The 22304-nt window shown below is 45.5% G+C and overlaps 1 protein-coding gene across 1 annotated transcript in view; it reads left to right on the top strand.

Annotated features, from left to right (window-relative positions):
• The window catches only part of LOC135253317 (ephrin type-A receptor 3), a 134778-nt gene that overhangs the window by 53396 nt on the left and 59078 nt on the right, over nt 1-22304 (top strand). Inside the window, exons 4-6 of the mRNA XM_064332443.1 lie at nt 8966-9121; nt 14375-14710; nt 18173-18285. Coding sequence (XP_064188513.1) covers nt 8966-9121; nt 14375-14710; nt 18173-18285 — 605 coding nt within the window. The remainder of the gene's footprint in view (nt 1-8965; nt 9122-14374; nt 14711-18172; nt 18286-22304) is intronic.

Raw genomic sequence — 22304 nt, 5'->3', positions numbered from 1 at the left:
TCCCATTCAGGCAGCTTCATGTCTGACAAAAGGAGTTCCATTTTGGAATTATTTATGTTGCCATGGATACCATTATATATATCTCTCTATGGTGAAAGGGTGGCCCCTGTTTTTTTTTTTTTTTTTTTTTTTTTAAGAAATGCACCCCTTTTTTATACCGGGCGGTCACGGCAAAAAAACAAAAAAACAAATCATGTCACTTTTAGACGTTTTCCTGACACCGCCTCACCGTTAACGATTATGAGGGCGGTAAGGGAAGGAAAGACATATCTCCTCAGCGTGCGCTACTGCAGCGCAGTAAAGGGAAGTGGGAGAGATGTCATCCTCACGCACACCCCTGGGAACACAAACAAACATAGGATTTAACAGTAGAGAGCTCGAGGACCCCGCCTGTGCAGTGCGCAAAACGCTCCTTCAAATGTCACGCCGTCGCCGGCGCTGCCGTTCGGAGACGGTCGTGATTCACCTCGCAGTCCGCGCGCGGCCTTTAATTCTATGCAATGGTGTTTATTTAATGTAGCTCTGCGGCTGAATTATTTATGAAGGAAGCAACGGCTCAAGCAATAAATTCTGTGGGCCCGCTGGATGCTTTTTTTTTGCTTTCTCTCCTGAACTGAAAGACACCGGTGAAACAATTCCATACGCACAGACAGACAAGCACTCATGTGCCTGCACACACACACACGCACCTTGACTTTCTTCCCTGCCTGAAAGACAGTTTTTACTCTTGTTTTAATGTTCGGATATAGCACCGGCATGCTCACAGGAGTGGGCTTACTTTATATGGAATTTAAAAAATTCATTTTCTCGCAATGTGATTGGGACAGCCAGTCACATTCATTAGCCAATTGCTGCGCGTGCTCTCCTCCACGGGCCGTGATGTCAGACGCCGCAGCCTATCGCACCGTGGCCACCAACCGCGCATTGTCACGCGTGGCCGCCAGCCGCAGCCGCCATTGGTTTGGCCCGGATTGTGAAACCCGATCGCCGGGCCCATCTGCAGCACTGTAACTGTGTCCCAACAGCATGCGCCACGCAGCTACCTCTGTGCATCAGACAGGTTTTAAGGGAACACTGAGTTACCTGAAAAGGCAGGCTGCTTTGTTTCTGATCCAATGAAATGACTTCAGTTCAACAGCTACTGTATGACTTGGGATGACGAGTACAGCAGCTAAACCCACAGCCACCTGGGTACTAGTATGGCTAACCCAGAGTGGCGGTTGTGATGTTGCTCACTGCTAGTATGGGGGACGATCTAACAGTGTTGTTCATCGGCCTCTCATATCCTACACACATACACGCGCACACACACACACACACACACACGCGCGCACACACACACACATATACACATAAATACAGAGCTATTCCAGGTGACATTTTGCTGCAGTTCGAGTTATGAACCCTCTCCCTCCCACCCCTTCCTCTGCCCTGGTACAGCTCTTGTAATCCTGTGATATTAAATCTAAAAGCTATCGATTGCCATAAACAAAGGCCCCATGCCAGAGGCGTATTAATATTTAATAGGACAGACCTCCTGAAGCTATCTGAGATGCGTTTTTAGCTATTATTTTCTTTCTCTTTTGATTAAGTCCCTGAATCGATGCACATGCTCTGTAGGGATACTTTCCTTGGTTTTTTACTCCTTCGCTAGGCTTCAGAATTATTCAGCATGATTGATTCTCCATGCCCAACACCACACTTCTAAAAAGTAGGACGCTATTGATTATTCATGCCAGGGCACCAGGGCCCCCTTCAATACAATTCCGATACATTTTTTGATTCTATAGACTGTCTAGTTCCTTAGAGATTGCACATTATTTTACCCATTTGCCACAGTTATGTTTTTACTGATGTAATCTCGGTAACATACCTTGCTCAGGGATGGTACAGAAAAGCTCCCCGGTTGGGGTTTAGACCTGGATTCTGAGGCTGTGACCTCTCCTTGGCACTGTTGATGTATCGATCCACATTCCCTGAGTCTTTTTGGCTGTTGTTGGGAGTCTGTAAAGAGGTACTGACAGTTTTTTTAAACAGTTTGTGAAACTGGTGCAAGCATTCGGGAAGGCATATGATCTCCTCAGGTGGACATGTAGTGGAATGTCTTCATTGAGTTGTGGAATGTCCGAAGAAGATCAATGTGAATAATTTCAATAACAATGTTCTTTGGTGAAAATCTGATTTTCTTAACCCTTTCATGAGTAATTTTTTTAGAACGTTTCTTTTTTTAAAAATTCTTATTTAAGTCAGCATTCTAGAACTACATTCTTTTCAATTACCAGTAGTGATTGATACATCATCATTGGAATGTTCAGTTAAGTACATTCTAATCACATATCTGTGGTCTTACAGTTGTAAGAGGAGCAGTGTATCATGAGCAGATACTTCAGGAGCAATGTCAGTTGAACTGTTTTCTTTCAACGTGCATTTTCGCTCTCTTCCTAGTTCCTCTTTTGGCCGGCCCTATCTCAGCGTCACGGTGCCAGCTCTGGCGCTGGTACAGCTCTGTTCCTCCGGAGGCTCTGTGTCTAAAGACGGTCTGTTCTGGCTGAGGGAGGCAGGAACATAGGGGAGCGAGTGGGGGTTGTGGGGGGGGGGAGGGGTGGGGGGGGGCGGGGTGGAGGTGTCCCCAAACCGCCACGGAATGCAGGCTGTGCCTCGGCGTTGCCAGACTTGCCAGCAGCTCGGTGCGGGGCACAAAATGAGCAGTCAGTGCTAATGCACCGTGCCCGTCTCCCCGAGCCGGCGCTGTCAACGCCGCAAATTGCAGCGTGAGAACCGACTGTATTAGCACATGCGTCAGGTGACCGGGGTCTTCCTCACTTTTTGGCAAAGTTGCAAACAAAAAGAAAAGGGTCAATAGATGCTGTGCATCGGTTTGCGTGTGAGCCTGATAATTGAATGGTTCTCTTGCTGTCAAATGCCCATATGTGCTGGCCACCCCCTATGGACGCAGTCTGTCTGTTTCCCTCAGCTGTGCGCATGTTGTAGGAGTCCTTCTGAAGCTTAATTAAACTTTACTATTATTCAGTTCATATGCAAATTACGGAACCGAGCTGTTATTTTTCTGTTATATTCCTACAAAAGCTTGTTCCGTGCGCAATGTTATTGGCCGCCTTTGTAATTGTAATTGGATCGATATCATGCATGCCACACCCGTCTTGATTTAGGGGGCAAAATATGTTAATCAGACTCTTTGAAACGGACAGACGGGGGATGGGGGTGCCAGCGGTAGCCTGGAGGAGACAGCTAGGCAACTCGGGCGACGGGCGAAAACTCGAGAGTCCAGCGGGCTCTGAAAGGGAGCGCTCTGGATGGAGCCATTCAGTGCCCGAGCGGAGCCCCGGAGCGCGGCGCTGGCCAAGCCCCGCCACTCACCGGCGGCACTGAAAAGAGCAGACGAGCATTCATCCCCTCCACCGTCAGCGAGAGAGAGAGAGAGAGAGAGAGAGAGAGAGAGAGAGAGAGAGAGAGAGAGAGAGAGAGAGAGAGAGAGAGAGAGAGAGAGAGAGAGAGAGAGAGAGAGAGAGAGAGAGAGAGAGAGAGAGAGAGAGAGAGAGAGAGAGAGAGAGCGAGAGAGAGAGCGCCCGCCCCGCGCTGCCAGGCCAACGACTCCTCGGATGTTCCGCTTCGTGTCCGTCTGTCGCCGACGGCTCGTTAAGGCTCTTTTTTTATTCACCCGCGGGCATTATCAAAGTGTGTGTGAGTGTGTTGTGTGTGTGTGTGTGTGTGTGTGTGTGTGTTCGCCTGTGTGTGTGGGCGTGTGTGTGTGCGTAACCATGTTCCTTATTTTTAGGGTTTTGTAAATTTGGGTCCTTAATTGGCCCGCCGTAGGGAAAACATAGAAGTGAACAAATTTACTTTTTAGGGTCGGCCCATAACACACCTGTTGGGCGCTCACACCCCTGGGCCTACAGCGCAGTTCTGGGCCTGTGTGACACCCTGGTGCAGAAAATCAGGAGGCTGAATTTATAAGTCCTTCTGAAAATCCTATTTCTGACTTGCCTTCTGTATCTATAAAAATGTTCTCTTCCGTAGGATTTCTATTACCTGTTAGATTTTCAGCTGATGGAGCCTTTAAGGTGCAGAGGACAGAATGAGCCGTGTGGCAGAACTGTGGGTCTGGATGTACACTGTGTGCTGCATAAGGAGGCTACAGGGCCTATCAGAGCTTTTCGAATGATGGCCGGGGGGCCAAATGTGCACTGACCCTGGCCCTCTGAGCACTAAGAAGAAGAAATGAGCACAATTCAAGTGCATCAGCTATTGCGACTACATCCAGTTACTCATCTACACAGCGTCAGAAGAGCTCCCACTAGTGACGGAATAATAAACGCTTAATGGCATATTTCAAGAAAGCCTTTGCTCAGTTTACACACATACGTGCCCCCCCCCCCCCCAAAAAAAAAGAAGTAACGGAAGAACCTGGGTGCTCACGCTTTCAGAGAAGGTGGTGAAATTACCTGTTTTATGCCAGGTTTTTAGGGTCTCCTAAATGAATGTTGATGAAGAAGACCACAGATCTTTCCCTCTGAAATCTCTATCCTTCACTCTTCATTTGTCTTCGTTAATGGAACAGACATTTAAATACTGATGCAGCTAATTGATCGGGGAGCTCATGGTTAACGGTGAGAATAATTGGCATGCACTTGTCCGTAACTTTGACTAAGATGCAAGTGCTTGTTTTTTGCCCCTCACAGACGGTTCAGAGAGTTCTGCAATCACCGATGTGAGCTTGTCAAACTGTTTTAAATTCATAGGCCAAGATTCAATAAGCATTTGTCCTTATGTCTGGCTCACAATTAAATGCCTTTCAGTAACCGTACAGTGAATACTGAAATTCAATAACCAAACTGGCTTTGCGATGGCAAAAGCTAATGCTAGCACATATTTAGAATTTGGAGCTGAGGGCAAATGTTTGTCTGTATTGAATGTGGGACACTGATCATTCAGCCCCAGTGTTGAGTGCACTTGTCAGTAGCGCAGCTGCTGAATTGTGTGTTGAGTGCTGTATTCTCTGTGCTGCACAGGTGAAGGCTGAATACTCGATCAAGTCTGTGATGAACGCTTTGTGTTGTAATTTATAGCACCGGCGAACGTGTCACAGAGCCGGCAAGGCAGAGCTGTGATTAGACCTGTGACCTTCAGGCACGTACCGAAACACTCGGCAAAGGCCGAGGGCATCAGTCAATGTGTTAATCTGTCAATCAATCCATCAGTCTGACAGCCCAGCTCAATTTCAGACTGTCGTAGTCAGCAGACCTCTGGCAGTGCATGCGATTAACTAATGTGCTTTTCACGTCAACAAGAGGTATATAGCCTGTGCACGTGTGCGAGTGTGCGCGCATGTGCGTGCGTGCGTGCATCTGTGTGTGTGTGTGTGTGTGTATGGGTGTGTGTGCACAATTTTTGTGACCAAATGCTACTAGAGCATAATTCGGGCTGAGCCTTACAAGATGCTACCGTATGTTAAGGGGAAGTATTGCAATGTGGAACAGCGGATAGTGAAGTGGATTGTAAATCTAATGGTTGGTTTTGACACCAATAAAGAACTTTGCTGTCCCCTAGAGTATGGTACTTAGAGCCACTTGTTATTGTAACTGGCTCATTCCATCGATGGGCTGTGCATTGTGTAAGGTATAAAGATGGAGTAGCCCTGCTGGGAGCACTGTCTACTGATGAAATCATTTCATCTGAAACAATAGCAATAAAACACGAAATTCATCTGAACTGCTTATAATTCATGAACCATATTGAAGCATAACTAATTATGATTAAGTGCTGGTGCTTTTCAAATTCTTCAAGTTTAAAGTTTTAATTTGTTAAAACCCTCGAGACAGCTGAACAAGTACAATGCCAATAGCGAGCTGGGGCTCCAGGAGTCAGTCCTGCGTGGTCCGCAAAGGAAGGCGATCTTTTTTTTATTGTTTTTTTAAATTATTTTTTTTAAAATAAAGTTTTCCTGTGGTGTGTTTATTTTAAACCCTTCTCTCCTTCAGCTCCCTGAGTACTCTCTGGTCCTACTCTAGAAGCAGCTCTCTGGTGTCTGCAGGTGAAAACTAATATGGGCCTTTCTCCCTGGGGCTTTGGAGAAAATGGGTCATTTGCCAGAGTTTACAGAAATAGGGGCAATAAGAGAGCGAAAAAGAGAAGAGAAAGAGGCAGTGAGAGAGACGGAGGACGTAGAAGAGAGGGAAGTGAGAGCAGGAGAAGAGGGGGGAGACAGAGTGAGGCTGCAGCCGTTAATGAATGAATGTCTTTCTTTGTGGCATGATTCAATTACAACTCAGGGCAATCAATTTAATTAGGACTGGGCACAAACTGATAAGCATTACTTTCACAGCTTCTGGGTGTATAATACCGCGGCTACAAAGTGGAGATATAGTACAATTGGGAAACCTTTAGAATACCTGACTTCGGACATAGCAAGGAACCATGGCAGAGGGGTATGATGCTGAACTGCATCAAAGGCGGCTGTGTAATTTATGAATTCTGGAATGTTCTGTGTCGCCTGCAGCGGCTTCCAGGCTCTCCAGCATGCGGCATCCTTTCTCTGGAGGGTCTGACAGGAGGATATTGCCAAAAATAACAAATTTATACGTATTTATACATTATGCATGCATATGTCACCAGGCATATTGTTGTGCGGTAAACAGGAAAATCAGAGTTGCAGAGTCAGGCCCTTCTAAAGAATGGAAAGGCTGAAGCTTTTCCCCAAAGGAACGGGAAACTGACAGGCTGAGATATTCGCTTTGATTTTAACACTCTTTTGAACACACGGACAAACAACGAGGAACATCGTTTCCGGCTAGCCAGTCCGCAGCAAGGTGCTTTTAAGAAACGTGCTTCGTGCTCGCTCAACTTTTAGTGTGATACCTGAAAATTCATTGATGAAAGTGAAAAAAATAATCTTTGTGTAACTAGCAGAGGCTGCAGTTCCAGCTGACTGAAATTGAGAGGAAGGAGAACACCCCTGCAGTGGACGCACGGCAGGAACCCCTGGCCTCTGTTTTTCATCTGCTTTTTCTCAGCGAGGTTTGAAAGTTCAGTCCCTGGTTCTTGAAAACCTGGGTCACGGTGAGAGCTGCGATGGCTGGGTTGCCGTGGATTGATGAGAGGCGACAGGCATCGAACCTGTTTGCTAAATAGATGCTTTGATTTCAGTGCGCGTGGAGGCTGGGTGTCTGGCGGGGGAGGCCCCTGGAGGCCCTCTAATGCAGAGCGGTCTGGTTCCTGTCCCCACGCGCTCAGCACACTTACCCTCCATCCTCTCCCGTAAACACCGGTGGCGTTCTCCGGCTTGGCTGCTGCACCACTCCCTTTTGTCCTTTTTTTAACCCGGCACTGGGCGGATTTTGGACTGATAGACAAGCTGTTGAAACACTGCGTGAAAGAATTTCTTCTCACCCTGTGAGCGTTTCTGTGGTGAAAACTCGGTGAAAAGTTGACCAAACGTCGACCAGTCTACATTTCGTTGAAAAATTGAAAGTTTGCTAGCCAGTTAGGATTTCCAGCCTGGCTATATCCAGGGTAAAACCTGAGCTACAGTATGTTTGGTTTAACCTGGTCTGTTTATGTCAAAAAGTTTCTCAACCTAGTTTACCGCCGCTCTAGACATCTTGGTGCCGGCTTTTGCTCACTGGGTGCTTAGTTTTGGCGGCTGGCTGTTTTTATTTCACGGTCCTGTGTTTTGTTGTTGGATGCTCAGCAGAGGTGAATGAACGCAGGGGCTTTCCTCACAGAGTTTGCCCATCTTTGGGTCTTGCGTATATATGACTGTTTTTTGGCGCGATTTATGTGTATGTGCTTGCAAGCGCATGCCATTGTGCGGACTCACAGTGTATTTGCGGACAGCAGTGTTGTGCAGTGGCTAAAGAACCAGGAGTGGCTGTAGAACATTGATCCTCAGGTGGGGGACTGCTTTTGTACCCCTGAGTAAAGACCAATGGCCAAATTGCTTTAGTAAGCATGTAAATCTGCTGAATGCCTGTAATGTAATGCCATGTAAATAAATCACATGAAGAGATGTGGTGCAAGCTCCTATCTTTCAAGTAATAAGGATTACTAGGCCAGTGTTTTCTTATGTCTTAGAACTTCAAACATAATTCACTTGAAACTGAATTCACACTGACTTGGGAATATGTAGTACCACAGCATACTTGATCAGAATGATGGCACTGAGGTCTTTGCTGTGCCTTAGAGACACAAGTGATATGAAATACTGGACCAATATAAAGTAAGCTCCGTTGCTTGGAAGCTTTTTTATTTCTTTCAACTGACAACTGACTGAAGTCAAATTCCCTTTTGACACCTCACCAGTACTGTTGACGAACACTGTAAAGTAGTCGCACTGTCAAAACTTTACTTTGTCATCACATAGATTTAAGGTTGCCAAACCTAGTGCTGGAGATCCACACAGGGTGCTGATTTTCATTGTTACTCAGCAGCTGATTACAGTTTTCTGTGCACATTCAAAGAAAACAGTTCAACCGACATTGCTCCTCAAGTAACTGCTCATGATACATTAATCCTCTTACTTACAACTGTAAGAACACAAATATGCGATTAGAATGTACTTCACTGGACATTCCAATGATGATGTAAGAAAAGCTGTAGAGACTGTGGCTGCCTCGGTCCAGGGCTGGTGAACCCTGCTATAGATTTCCCTTTTACGGTCCTGTGCATGATCCACATACAGCACAATGGAAGCTGAGTGCAGTCTCCCCCGGGAGGGGGGGGTGGTGCTGGTACGCGACCCCCCCGGGGGCACCCTTTCAGACGCACGGCTGCAGACGCTGCGCGCCCGCGTGCCCCGTCGCATTAAGGAGAGTCCCGACGCATGACCTCGCGCTCCCCCGCCACGTCCATTATGTCTGTCTAATGCGCGTCGTCTCCCATTAACCCCCCCCCCCCCCCCCCGCACACCCCACGCGCGTAACACTCCGTTTCCTGTTGTGTGTGTCAGCCTGCAGGCCGGGATTCTACAAGGCCTCGGCCCTGGACGCCTACTGCGCCAAGTGCCCCCCCCACAGCCACTCCCCCCAGGACAGGGCCTCGGAGTGCGCCTGCGAGAAGGGCTACTACCGCGCCGAGCTGGACCCCCGCTCCATGGCCTGCACCAGTGAGTCCAAACCCGGAACCTTCCTTGAAAGCAAACGCGTCCATTTTGTGACACGCCACATTTCAGAGAGAGAGAAACATTTCGGAAACCGTCCTTCTTGGAATGCCATTCCAATTCCACTTAAATCATAACTCGAAGAATGTACAATCATGGAATGATCTTAAATTCTTGCATTTTGAATGATCACACAATCTCTCCCCACTTAAAAAAGAAGTATTTGAAAGGCCCGGTGGAATGAAAATAATCATTTTAATAGCTGTAGAACCTAATAAAACAAATACTATGATGTTAAGCCTGTTTTATTTGAGCTTTCAAAGATTTTTTATCTTGAAACACCACGGCTCATATATTGACCGTGAGAGGAAGACTCCTTATTGGTTATTTGGAGGTCATTTGCATTAGTAACATGTTTTTATATTGTAATTGTTTTAAAATGTATGTGCTATTTCACACTTTCAGTTATCATATTTAGGCCAGATTAAATTTGATGACTTTTTCTGTTTTTGACCATTTAACCGAAGGAAGCATTTACGTATATGTTTCATGTGGCTTATTGGAATTAAATTTAAATGCTAGATAAGTGATTGTGCAGGATCTTGAAGTTAAATAATTACCAGTAATGCACTTTGAAAAATAATTGAATGATTTGAAATTAACGACTATCCTACCTACACTTCCCCCACACCGGACATAAACTCATGGACACACACGGACACACACACACACGGACACACACGCACACGCACACACACACACATGCACGCACGTACACACACACACACGCACACACAGACCGGCAGAGGAATGGCTGCCGTTTATCTCCCGCTATTTAAAGAGCCAGCGGTGTGCGGCGTCGGTTAGAACAGCAGAGTAATGAAGGCAGAGAGCGTACTCTGTGTGCGGAAGCGTTCTCTGCAGCACCGGGCTTCTCCGTCTCAGCCAGCTGGAGAGAGGGATGCAGGGAACCAGAGAGAAAGGAAGGTGTGAGGGAGGGTTGGAGGGATAGAAAGGAGTTATTTGATGCTTTTCTTGTTTAGTCTGAGGACAGTTTGCAAGCTTTGCCAGTGTTTATAGGATTGCAGTTCATGCCAGCACAGCTATGATAATTAGAAAAGTGCAGGGTTTGTCTGGAGTGGGAATGGGCAACTTTGATGATAGAGAGGGCCACTAAATTCTTATCCCCACTACCAGGGGGCCAGACTGCAAACCTGCACGCTTACTAACCGTATTTTAAAACTCACTACTCATTTAGCCTAATGTAGCGCCATTTAGTCACCGATTTAATGAGAGAAAAAAGAAAAAAACATTTGTGAGTGTTATTCAATTTTAATTATACTGATGCTTTCAATTTTAGTATATTTTGAAAGCAGAATTACTGAACAAAGCTGCTGCCTAACAGGAACAAAAGGTCAGCGTTTCTCTGTTCCACACATTCATTTTAGCGCACACAGACAGTATTATCTCAAAATCATCATCCAGTGAAAAGAGAATTAAAGGCTTATGAGTGTTTATGCAAATTCCAGTACTGCAATACTGGGAGGGAGAAAGGGAGAACAAGAAATAGGAAATAATAATAATAATAATAATAATAATAATAATAATAATAATAATAAGAAGAAGAAGAAGAAGCAGAAAAAGAGGAAGAAGAAGAAGAAGAAGGATTCAAAGAGAACAGAGATAACCCTAAATACAGTGAGATACAGTACAAAGGAGAAGACATAGACTGAGGGGGGGTGGTGGTCTTGCATGTAGACCTCCGTCCTTTTACTTCAGACCCCTACACATTACAAGCTCCCTGTGATGGTGTTACTGCCCAATTAGCAACCTGTCTGTCAGCCCTCCAAGTACATGGCAATGTCTATGATGAGGGTTACTGTGGTAATGAGAGGTAGAATGACCTGTGCTGTATGTGTTAAATCACTGTAATCTCATACACATTCACTCTCTCTCTCTCTCCCTCTCACACACATGCACACAAACACACACACAAACACATCAACGCACAAACTTTAATGTAGATAGTCAATTACAGTGCGTGAAGATTGATAACGTACAAAGACCAGCTGGTAATTGCCAGATTAATATTTTGATTTGAAGCGGGGTGGATATGAGCGGGGGTTCAGCAAACAGTAAGATGATCTCATTTTCAGTACAGATTCTTAATGTAATAATATTTCAAATTAGAAAGTCAGCCAAGGTAGGAAAAGCACATTTTGTATATGCAGGATCATCTGCCAGAAAAGCAGCAATGAGTTGCTGATCTAATTATGAAGCCTTCTGAGCATTCATCCCACCTCCCTCCATCAAGCAGAGAACTAATGTTTCCCCACAGCTGACAACATGACAGACAAGCTTGTTTTTGACATTTATTGAGATTGAACGTGTTTGTCAGAAAAAGTAGTTTCGGGATAAAGCAAGAGAATATTCTAGAAGGATTCGTGTCCCATCATCACCGTAATCACGGTCATCATCACACTTATTACTATCATGGTGTTCATGATGGTGATTATGATGATCATCATCATCTTCATTGTCGTCATCACTGTTGTCATTGTACTCATCATTGTCATCCTCATCATCATTATCATCATCATCATCACTTGCCCAAAGTTATAAGAAGGCTTTGACTGTAGTACCTACGGTTGGCCATGACTGAATGTCTGTGCTAAAGTGCAGCCAACTGATCACCCTTTCTATCACTTTCCCCTTTTCAGCAATCCTCTCTTCAGTTCCCTCAACTAACCCCTCATTAGATGCAGAAAGGCCTGGTTTATTTAGAACGCATTGTAACTCCTCAATAAAATGATTCCAGTTGCTTTCAAAGCATATCTACATGCAATAACATGCACTGCTACAGTGCACGTTGTATATATGTGCACATATATATTAACTGGCTGAGTGACACAAAATCAGTCTTTAGTACTGGTACTGTAAGGCAGTGGAGACTATTTGTAGTGAATTCGTCAATGCGAGGCAAAGAATGATAAAAGAGACGGATAAAAATAATCATGGATATAAAGTAGGGTGTATGCTGCTGTACACTCTTACTCTTGCATTACATCCATCTGTCAAGACAGAGGGCTCCGGTTCGGTTTGGGGAAAAGAGAGACCTTGTGAGGCATGTAGAGGTTAGCGGAGGCATGTTGGGCAGCGTTCTGTGGGCCTCTGGAGAGCCGAGCGCCGGCAGCTCATTAAACACGTGGGCCCTCTCACTGAGCACGCAGCGCCCTCTCACTGAGCACGCAGCGCCCTCTCTCTGAGCACCCAGCCCTCTCTCTGAGCACGCAGCCAGAGGCCCTCACGGCCGTTTGAAGCACGCAGCGCCTCTCACTGAGCACGCAGCGCTCTCACTGAGCACGCAGTGCCTCTCTTGAGCACCCAGCCCTCTTCTGAGGCACGCGCGCGCCTCATACACTGGCTCTCACTGAGCACGCAGCGCCCTCTCACTGAGCACGCAGCGCCCTCTCTCTGAGCACCAGCAGCCCTCTCTCTGAGCACGCAGCGCCCTCTCACTGAGCACACAGCACCCTCTCACTGAACACGCAGCGCCCTCTCACTGAGCACCCAGCCCTCTCACTGAGCACGCAGCACCCTCTCCTCTCACTGAGCACCCAGCCCTCTCACTGAGCACCCAGCCCTCTCTCTGAGAACGCAGCGCCCTCTCTCTGAGCACGCAGCACCCTCTCATGAGCACCAGCCCTTCACTGAGCACGCAGCGCCCTCTCCTGAGCACGCAGCCCTCTCACTGAGCACACAGCCCTCTCACTGACACGCAGCGCCCTCTCACTGAGCACCAGCCCTCTCACTGAGCACGCAGCGCCTCTCTCACTGAGCACACAGCCCTCTCACTGAGCACCAGCCCCTCACTGAGCACCCAGCCCTCTCACTGAGCACGCAGCGCCCTCTCTCTGAGCACCCAGCCCTCTCTCTGAGCACGCAGCGCCCTCTCACTGAGCACGCAGCGCCCTCTCACTGAGCACGCAGCGCCCTCTCACTGAGCACCCAGCCCTCTCACTGAGCACGCAGCGCCCTCTCACTGAGCACGCAGCGCCCTCTCACTGAGCACGCAGCAGCACCCCTCTCACTGAGCACGCAGCGCCTCTCTCTCCACTGAGCAGCTCACGCACGAGCACCCCCTCTCACTGAGCACGCAGCCCCTCTGCACAGCCAGCCCTCTCTGAGACGCAGCGCCCTCTCACTGAGCACAGCCTGCTCGCTGATTACATGCAGGCTTCGCTAGCTAACTGTGTGTGTGTGTGCGTGTATGCGTGCGTGTGTGTGTGTGTGTGTGCGTGTGTGTGTGTGTGTGTGTGTGTGCGTGTATGCGTGTGTGTGTGTGTGCCTGTCTGCCTGTATGTGTCTCTGTGTATGTGTGTCCCTGTGTTTTGTGTGTGCGTGTGTGTGTGTGTGTGTGTATGTATGTATGTGTCACTGTGTATGTGTGTCCCTGTGTTTTGTGTGTGCGTGTGTGTGTGTGTGTGTGTATGTATGTATGTGTTCACTCTGGATGTGTGTCCATGTGTTTTCTGTGTGTGTGTGTGTATGTATGTGTGTCTGCCTGTCTGCCTGTATGTGTCGCTGTGTATGTGTCCATGTGTTTTGTGTGTGTGTGTGTGTCTGTGTGTGTGTGTGCATGTCTATCTGGCTGCTTGTCTGAGTGTGTGTGTGTGTGTGTGTGTGTGTGTGTCTGTCTGTCTGCTTGTCTGTCTGTTTCATTTCTGTCCACATGTCTATATGTGATTGTCTGCATATATGTGTGTGTGTGTGTGTGTTGTGCGTGTGTGTGGTGTGTGTGTGTGTATGTGTGTATTTATGTGAGTCTGTTTGTGTGTGGGCTTGCTGTTTGAGCATTTCCTTATGTGTGCACATGTCTGTACTTTATTGTGTGTGTGTGTGTGTGTGTACTGTATGTATGTGCGCGTGTGCTGGTGTTTGTGTGGCCTGCACCTGGTTGGTCAAAGGGCAAACCTTGATAAATGTCTTTTCTTGAGAAAAAGCTAAATGGTTATACGCAGCAGACCTAAGGAACATTTAATATGTCAAAGAGGGGGTTCAGCTCCTCTGCTGAAGTGCTCTGCTGATCACTGTGTGTAAGGCCTGTTGCTGCCAGCGTGAGCTCTACTCATCATTTACATTTCCCGTTGCCCCTATTTTTTCTCTCCCTCTGTGCTTGTGTGTGTGTGTGCGTGTGTGTGTGTGTGTGTGTGTGTGTGTGTGTGCGTGTGTGCGTGTGTGTGCGTGTGCATAATGCAGGGCCTCCCTCGACCCCCGAGAGCCCCATGTCCACCATCAATGAAACCTCGGTGACCTTGGAGTGGAGCCCACCCCGTGACAGTGGCGGCCGGGGGGACGTCACCTACAGCATCCACTGCAGGAAGTGCTCGGAGGACGGCAGGAAGTGCGGCCCCTGCGGGAGCGGGCCCCACTTCGTCCCCCGTCAGTTCGGCCTGTCCCTCCCCAAGGTGCAGGTGACCGACCTGCTGCCCCACACCAACTACACCTTCAGCATCGAGGCCCTGAACGGCGTGTCCGACCTGAGCCCCAGTCCCCGGCAACTCGTCTCCGTCAACATCACCACCAGCCAGACGGGTGGGTATCCAAAGTGCCACGTGGTTTCTCAAGGTCGCTCAAGTCCCTCATGCCAAGGGCTGCTTGTCTGGGGACATTGGCAGCCTCCTGCTGCTACTGCTATTTAGTCTGTGGCTGGTTCATTCGCTCTATACAGCTGTTTTATGGTTAGAGTAAATGGGTATTGTGTTGATTTGATTACTCTTTTCCAGCTGTAACCAATCATTTTGTTTGTTTGCATTCTGTGTCTGGTGTAAGGCAAAGCTGTAAGCAAATGCACTACGGCAATGATAGGATGTTCAATGGGGCGAAACAGGTAGTTGCTTGTCTGCAGCAACTTTTTGTAAACAGGTAGAAAGGTGATATATGAAACTTACCAATGCCTGTGGCTATCCCTGCTAACCATACCCTTTTAAAATAGATTTTTGGGCCTCCGATTGTCCATGTTTTTGCCCAAAAATTATGGGAAGTTTTCCAACAAAAGAAAATCCAACAAAAGGTTAGTTCTGTAATGTACTGCAACTAGCTTTCTGGCTACCTACTGTGTTTGACACTAGCTAATAATTATGAATAAGTAGGTAGCATCAAACACTGCTGGCCAACTGCAGTACATTTATTGCTGGTTAGCTAGTTAGCTGTGTCTGCTGATGATGCTCTAAGCTTCCGTTAATGATAGGGAGTAACCAGAGCCTCTCAATGCAGCCATATTTTTGATGGCAGCCAGTCAGAGTTGCCCTTGGAAACTGTAAGCCTGGGAACCTGAGATTCTGACAGTTTGTAAATGTTCAAGAGGTGCAAGCAAATACTTAAAAGCAGATAATGGATTTCTAATTATTTTCACATTCAATTAAGCTTCCATGTTTCTTTTGATTAGTTTACAGATAGCTGTATTAATTATTTCTCTTTTGACCTTTCAAAGTGTATTTCAAGAACTTGTGAATGAGGGTGATCGACTGAATATCATCAGTGGATGATTATTTTAGCTCATAAAGCAGGTAGTAAGTATTATGTACTCTTGGGTATGCACCTGCCTGGACAATCCAAACTGTGTTGGAGCTTCAGGGTTATTTATCGTTTGTTAGTGTTGAAGATTTAACCTAACCTGATTATCTGTTTTGTTGATTATGTTTGAATATTATACAAAAAAATCTATGTTGGACTGCAGCTATGTTAGATTACAGTAAGGTGTTTATTCTTCTTTGTGGTATGGGATTCACATTCACAGTTCACATTTAGATTTTGAGTTTTGCTTTGGGACTTACAGTACACTGTTCTGCTGTGTGGTGCTTGGTGTTTCTCAGTTGCTCCTCTTGGAGCTGAAGGGTGATCTTTCTATCATCCTTTTTCTAAAGCACTTAAGCTCTTGGCAGCTGCTGAGTGTAGAAAGGCCCTTTTCTTTGCAGAGGTGTGGCCTTTGCTCTTTGGCCCTAGGAGTTCTTTGGGCATTTTTATTGGTCGAGAAGTGACTTATCTCTTCAAACCCCCTCCCTGAGAGCGCAGCCACGAGTTCTGTGGAGTGCAGGGGGGCGGCACTCTGAATGAAATGGCAGCGAGGGACCGCAGCTTTAAGATAAACAGCCTTCAATCAAGGAGCACAGCCGCGTGCGGTGCAGCAGCCTTGGTAACCTTGGCGAAGGGGGCGGGCATCATCTTTGAGTACTCTCCCTGCCCCCAATCTCAGAGGCAGCACATTTACATATACATAAAACACTGCCAGTCTCTATCAAGACCCTGTCAGATAGAGAGAGAGAAAGAGAGAGAGAGAGAGAGTGTGTGTGTGTGTGTGTGTGTGTGTGTGTCTGAACAGCAGTGTATCGTAGCAATTGTGCGTACTTGTGTATGTGCCAGGGAGTGCATTGTTTCTTATTTTTTGCATCTATTTTGTTAGCATCAGCTATACTAACACCAACAGTTGTGCCTCTAAAATCATCGCAGTGCTACCTGCATCCACACCACACGCAGCACTATAGCAATGCACTTGCCTGTGAGCCAGTGCCTGCTGCATTCCCCACACCACAGGCCACACAAGGAAGCCTCTGCTTTGTGAACAGGTGTGAGCCCTCACTGACGGCAGTAATCACTTTGTGTTAGTGCGAGCTGCATAGCTAACAGCGCCAACCGAATTAACTACCGACTGAGGCCAAGTTCAAATAAACCTACCACCGGTAGGAGGAAGTCAAGTGTGTTCTGGTCATAATCATGTTTGGGTGTCTTTTCTTACCACTGGACAGTTTCTGCCTCAACTTATTTGTTTTTGAGGGCTCAGGCCTGGCCTTTCTCAATTTCCCTGTAAAACATATTTGTGGCAGTGTCTCCGTAGAAAAGCACAGTTTAAATGAAATTCCAATTTCACTGAATTTAATTTAATAAGGAGCCATTAGTTAGCTGGGGCTCTGACCTGTGGGCCTACACTCACAAGCACCTTTGCTGAGCGAGCCACTCGGGAGCCAGTGTTGGTGTGTTGCGACCCACAGATGGCAGTGCAGGGTAGACAGGCCTGCGCAAACTGTTCTACAAGAGCACTTCAGAAAAAGGGGGGGGGGTGGTGCAAATATTGTCTGTTCCTCACCGGCTTCCTTGAAAAAACAGGAACACCCCATCTGCTGCCGAGCCTTCACGCGTTGACACTTTCATTAGCGTCTGTGACTTTTGCGCTGCCAACACCCCACGCTGACATTGGAAGCACGTGACCGCGGGCGTGCTGCGGTGACAAACCTTCAGACACCAGCGAGCGTCTTCTCCTGCGGCTTCCTGAAGCATCGGTGCAGGCGCGGAGAGCGGAGCTCTCATTAGTCTACCCGAGATACAGCTGTGATTGTTTCTTCTTCTTCTCGGCCATTCCTGGAGAAGAGGATTGCTTCAAAGGCAGCGACTTTGTCTTTTGAAGAAAACTGCACTGCACCCCCAAGCCTCTGTGCTCCTTAATTAGCAGTGTGATTAATTTGGCTTCTTTTACAGCTGTGATCAATCAGCCTCTTTCAATCAGCCTCTCTTTCTCTCTCCCTCTCCCTCGCTCTCTTGCTTTTAACACCCCATCCCCCCCCTCCTCCGCTGGCGTTCTCTCTCGCGTATTCCCTCCCCGTCTCTGTTTCTCTTCATGTCTCCCTTTCTCCGTTTCTCTTTTTCTCTTCAGTCCCTCTCCCTGCTTAATTTCTGAATTTAATTTCAATTCAGAAACTATATATGCATAATTACCTGTACATATTGTCAGAAGCTTAATAATAAGCAACAATCAACCGTACTGCATTAGTACAATGAGAAAAATTAATGGGGTAGGTGAATGAAAAAATGGTTGATATATCAATATATAAATCAGGAGGAAATAAAATTTTAATTGTATTAAAAGTGATATCATGTCATCATCATCATAATAATAATAATAATAATAATAATAATAATAATAATAATAATAATAGCTGTGATAATATTATCATCTGTCTCCTATTTCTCCATCCTCCTATTTCTTTCCCTACATCCCTTTAGTGAGTGTGATCCTGAAGGAGAGGAAGAGCAAAGACAGCATCACACTCACATGGCAGGGGCCAGAGAGGGCCAATGGGGCCATTGTGGAATACGAGGTCATCTACTACGAGAAGGTCAGTCAGTCTGGGGCCCCGGGCCCTCCCCTCATCAGAAGACACTCACATCCGCAGCCCACTGACTGCCTACTCAGAGACCTTTGACCCTTGTTTAAGACTGATTACTCTCTCGCTAACAGGCACTTGATATGCATCGTCTCATTGTGCTTTAGGGAATGAATCCATTGTCATAGGGATAAACTATAGTGCAGTCCGTACGTATTTGGACAGTGGCACATTTTTGTTGTTTTGGCTCTATACTCCTGCACGTTGGATTTGACAAGAAACATGAGGTGAAAGAGCAGACTGTCATCTTTAATTTGACAGTATTTACATCCACATCCATGTAGGAATTACAGCCCTTTTTGTACATAGTCCTCCCATTTTCAGGGACCAAAATTAATTGGACATATTAACATAATCCTAAATTAAATCATCCTATTTAGCACTTGGTTGCAAATCCTTTGCATTTGATGACTGCCTGACATCTGTGACACATAGACATCACCAGATCATCTGTATCTTCTCTGATGATGCTCCGCCAGGTTTGTCCTGCAGCCATCTTCAGTTCTTGTTTATTTCAAGGGCATGCCCAAGCAGTAACACTACCTCCACCATGTTTTACAGATGAGCGGAGTGTTGCTATTTCATCCAGAACAGTTTTTTTTTAATTAATTAATTAATTTTTTTTTTTTAGCAAACTTTAACCTGGCTGTTCTGTTTTGAGTCTAACCAGAAGTTTGTATCTTGCAACAACCCCCTGAGGTTATGCTGCTGTCTTCTCTTTATTTTAGTCACACCTATGCCTAGATCTGTTTGGCAGTTAAAAATGTGTTTTTCTTCACAAATCAAAGTATTCCTTGGTCATCTACAACAGTGGTCTTCTGCAGTCTACAAGTTTTTCCACCATTGCTGAGCTCAATCATGCAATCTTGCCTCCTAACAATATACCAAACTGTTTTTTGCACTAAACACAATTTGACACACCCAATCTTTTGCCCATGTTTCTGCTTTATTCTGATTGTTCCACCCAATGATGGCTTGCTTTGCTAGCATTGATTCTTCTTTGGTCCTCATGTTAAGAGACAACAGCAACAGACTCTAAATAAAAATGCTGAACTCAGTAGACTTTCTTTTGCATGAACTAATGATGAACTAATGATGCAATGACACAAAGCTAGCCTAGAAACAGACGAGCAGCCAATTGTTTCATTACTTTTGGTCCCCCAAGATGACTGCAATTCCTACATGGTTCACCCAACATGGATGTAAATATCCTCAAATTCTTAACCCCACATTCATTATTTCATTTCAAATCCAATGTGCTGGAGTACGGAGCCAAAGCAACAAAATTGCGTCACTGTCCAAATACTTACAAAATATCACACCGTGGTTTTTCTGGATATTGTGATTGTGCCATGACTTGCAATATAACAAGCATTGAGAATTAATGGTGAGCACTTCCCACTTCCAGTTTTCTGTTGAATTGAATGGGCTATTTAACCAATCCTTAGAAATGAACAATTCTGCTGCTACAAAAGCTGTCATTATCTGGCATGTACATAAATCTCACAGTAAAAAATATTTAAAAAAACCCAAAAACGTATTTGTCACTAAATTATTTCTATTGAGCATAATTTAAGACGAGGAGAAGTCATTCAGTTGGAGAAATGAGGAGAATGTGAACTTAATGACTTAGTGTCAAAAAAGAGATGTGCTTTTAGTACAGTATTTTGGCTTCAGGGACTGGTTTCACTATGTGAGCGTAAATTGAGACATAGCCTAGACATAAAGTGTCTACTAAATTGAGTTTTACACATGACTAAATTTGACTTGTTGTACTGCACAAAATAATTCTGACTTTTCCAGGAATTAGAAGTATTTTCACATGACTGAGAAGTTATAACGTAGCCTGCTAACTGCCATTAAATGCGCCTGGCAGTGTATTTCTTTGTGGAGGGAGTTAAACTGCTGCTTTCATATGCCTTCCATTCCCTTATTACTTTAGCTGGCTAACAGAAACTAATTGGCAACAGTAGCACTGTCTAATAGTGTCTAACTACCAGCATTAATGCAAGCCTTTATTTCAGATAAAGAAAAGATGAATGTAAGATGCAAATAACAAACAGATATACAAACACTGTGCTCGAAATAGTCACTTTTGGCACTGTTTAATCACTGATGGTCAAGTCGTACTCTTTATCAGTACTCTGATTGAATGAGTTCTGTCCTCCTCATCACCTCTCTCCTTATATGCTCTACACTACCTAATCAAGGGGGATACTTCTGAGTAGCCAGCATCTGCAGCACCTGCAGAGAGTGCATGACCAGAGTCAAGCGCACCTCTCTAGTAACCAGAAACATCTCCATTTCTCTAGTTTATTTTATTTATTTGGTTTAAAAAGCATAGCATAGCAACAGCATAGCCTTTTGAAACTACAAAATAGCATATTTTAATGATGTGAATTTAATTTGATTAATCGTAACTTGAATGATGAACATTGTAGCCCTCTCGTGGGTTAAATATCTTTCTCCCCCTAGCCTTCATTCATATAGTACATATTCTGTGCTGCACCAAGTGTGAGAAAGTTCCTTAACATGGCTGTGATGTAGAAGAAATATGTTGTAGAAATCCCTGCATGTTACAATGCTTTATTTTACATTCAGCCAAATTGGGCATGTGGAAATGTCAGTCCTCCCCATAGCAGCTTAAGGTGAGGTTGAGGGTGGGTAGGGATGGGTTGCTATGTGAAGGCGACGATGGAAAGGTTTAACAGACAGATGGGAACCCTGGCAAGGCTGTCTGCGGCAGCTGCAGCACGCCTACGCCTGCGCTGTTTGATGTACACGAGCCGCTGTGGTTGACTGGCTGATGTGCAGTCAGGGCAGTCGATGCAGTCGACACATTCCTTACATCTGCAGCTGGGCAGGGAAGGTGTGGGAAATTTAAAAAGATGAAGGCTCGCCCTCTACATAGGCCACTGTCTACGAGGAGCCCAAAATTCCAACATTTAACTGACAATTTGAACTGCCTATTGGTTATTTATATGGAAAATACTGACATTTGACTCATATTCCAAATAAATAGGCCAAATTATCAGTCATTTTGTCTGTCCCTATAGTCCACACAAAAATGAGAACTCCTCAGGCAGTGAGAATGTTGTCCTTTGGAGAGCAGAATACGCTTTCAGCTGTTTCGGCCAAGTCCTTCATTAATCAATGACAAATCTGTACCAATTACAGTTCTTTGTTTTTGGGAGCCAAAATGCTTTGATTGATTTGATCCCCTGCATCTCTGGAGATTGTCTCCGATGTGAGACTGATTGAATGGACTCACTGATTTTCATTCCTTGACATTAGAATTGATTGTATTCCAACCAGGGTTGCCATACTCTACTCTTTCTGCTAGACTGTAGATTGTCCATGATTCTGTCTGGTGTTTTTGTGATCAGTATTTTTTATTTATTTCACAAAAACAACAACAATAACAACAATGGTGGGGGGAGGAGGGAGGGGGAGACAAGGTCATCACACATTGATACATGTTATATACTCTGGACATAATAACATATAAAGTACATAGAAAACAATTGAAATAAGCTATTTTAAAATAAAGTCTGAGATGTCAGAACACAACTCTATCCATGCCTGCACAGTGGAGGGTCTCGCTTTATTAAGCTTTGCTGTAGTGTATTCACAATTCTTTGAAGAGTGCAGATCCAATATTTGCGCATGCAGATACCTGCAGCTGTGGAACATGCAAAAATCATCCTTTGTGGCTTTGGAGTTAAATTTAGATTAGAATCATCACTGAACAGGCACAGACAGATTCTGTCTGTTTTATAGGGTAGGAAAATAATGCAGTTGAAACTGTGTAACTGTCTCCTTTTTATATATTCATGAATGTCATGTGATTTTGAATCCAAAATATCTGACGAAAGGAAGAAGGTGATGACCTTTAGTAAGCGGCTTTTATTTTGGTAACAAAAGGAATACATTTTATGTTCCCAGTTGGTAATTCATGCTGACACTTGGGG

Source organism: Anguilla rostrata, chromosome 4, assembly GCF_018555375.3.
Source record: "Anguilla rostrata isolate EN2019 chromosome 4, ASM1855537v3, whole genome shotgun sequence".
Classification (NCBI taxonomy): domain Eukaryota; kingdom Metazoa; phylum Chordata; class Actinopteri; order Anguilliformes; family Anguillidae; genus Anguilla; species Anguilla rostrata.
The sequence above is the reverse complement of the archived record's forward strand: the minus strand, read 5'-3'. Positions and strand labels throughout refer to the sequence as shown.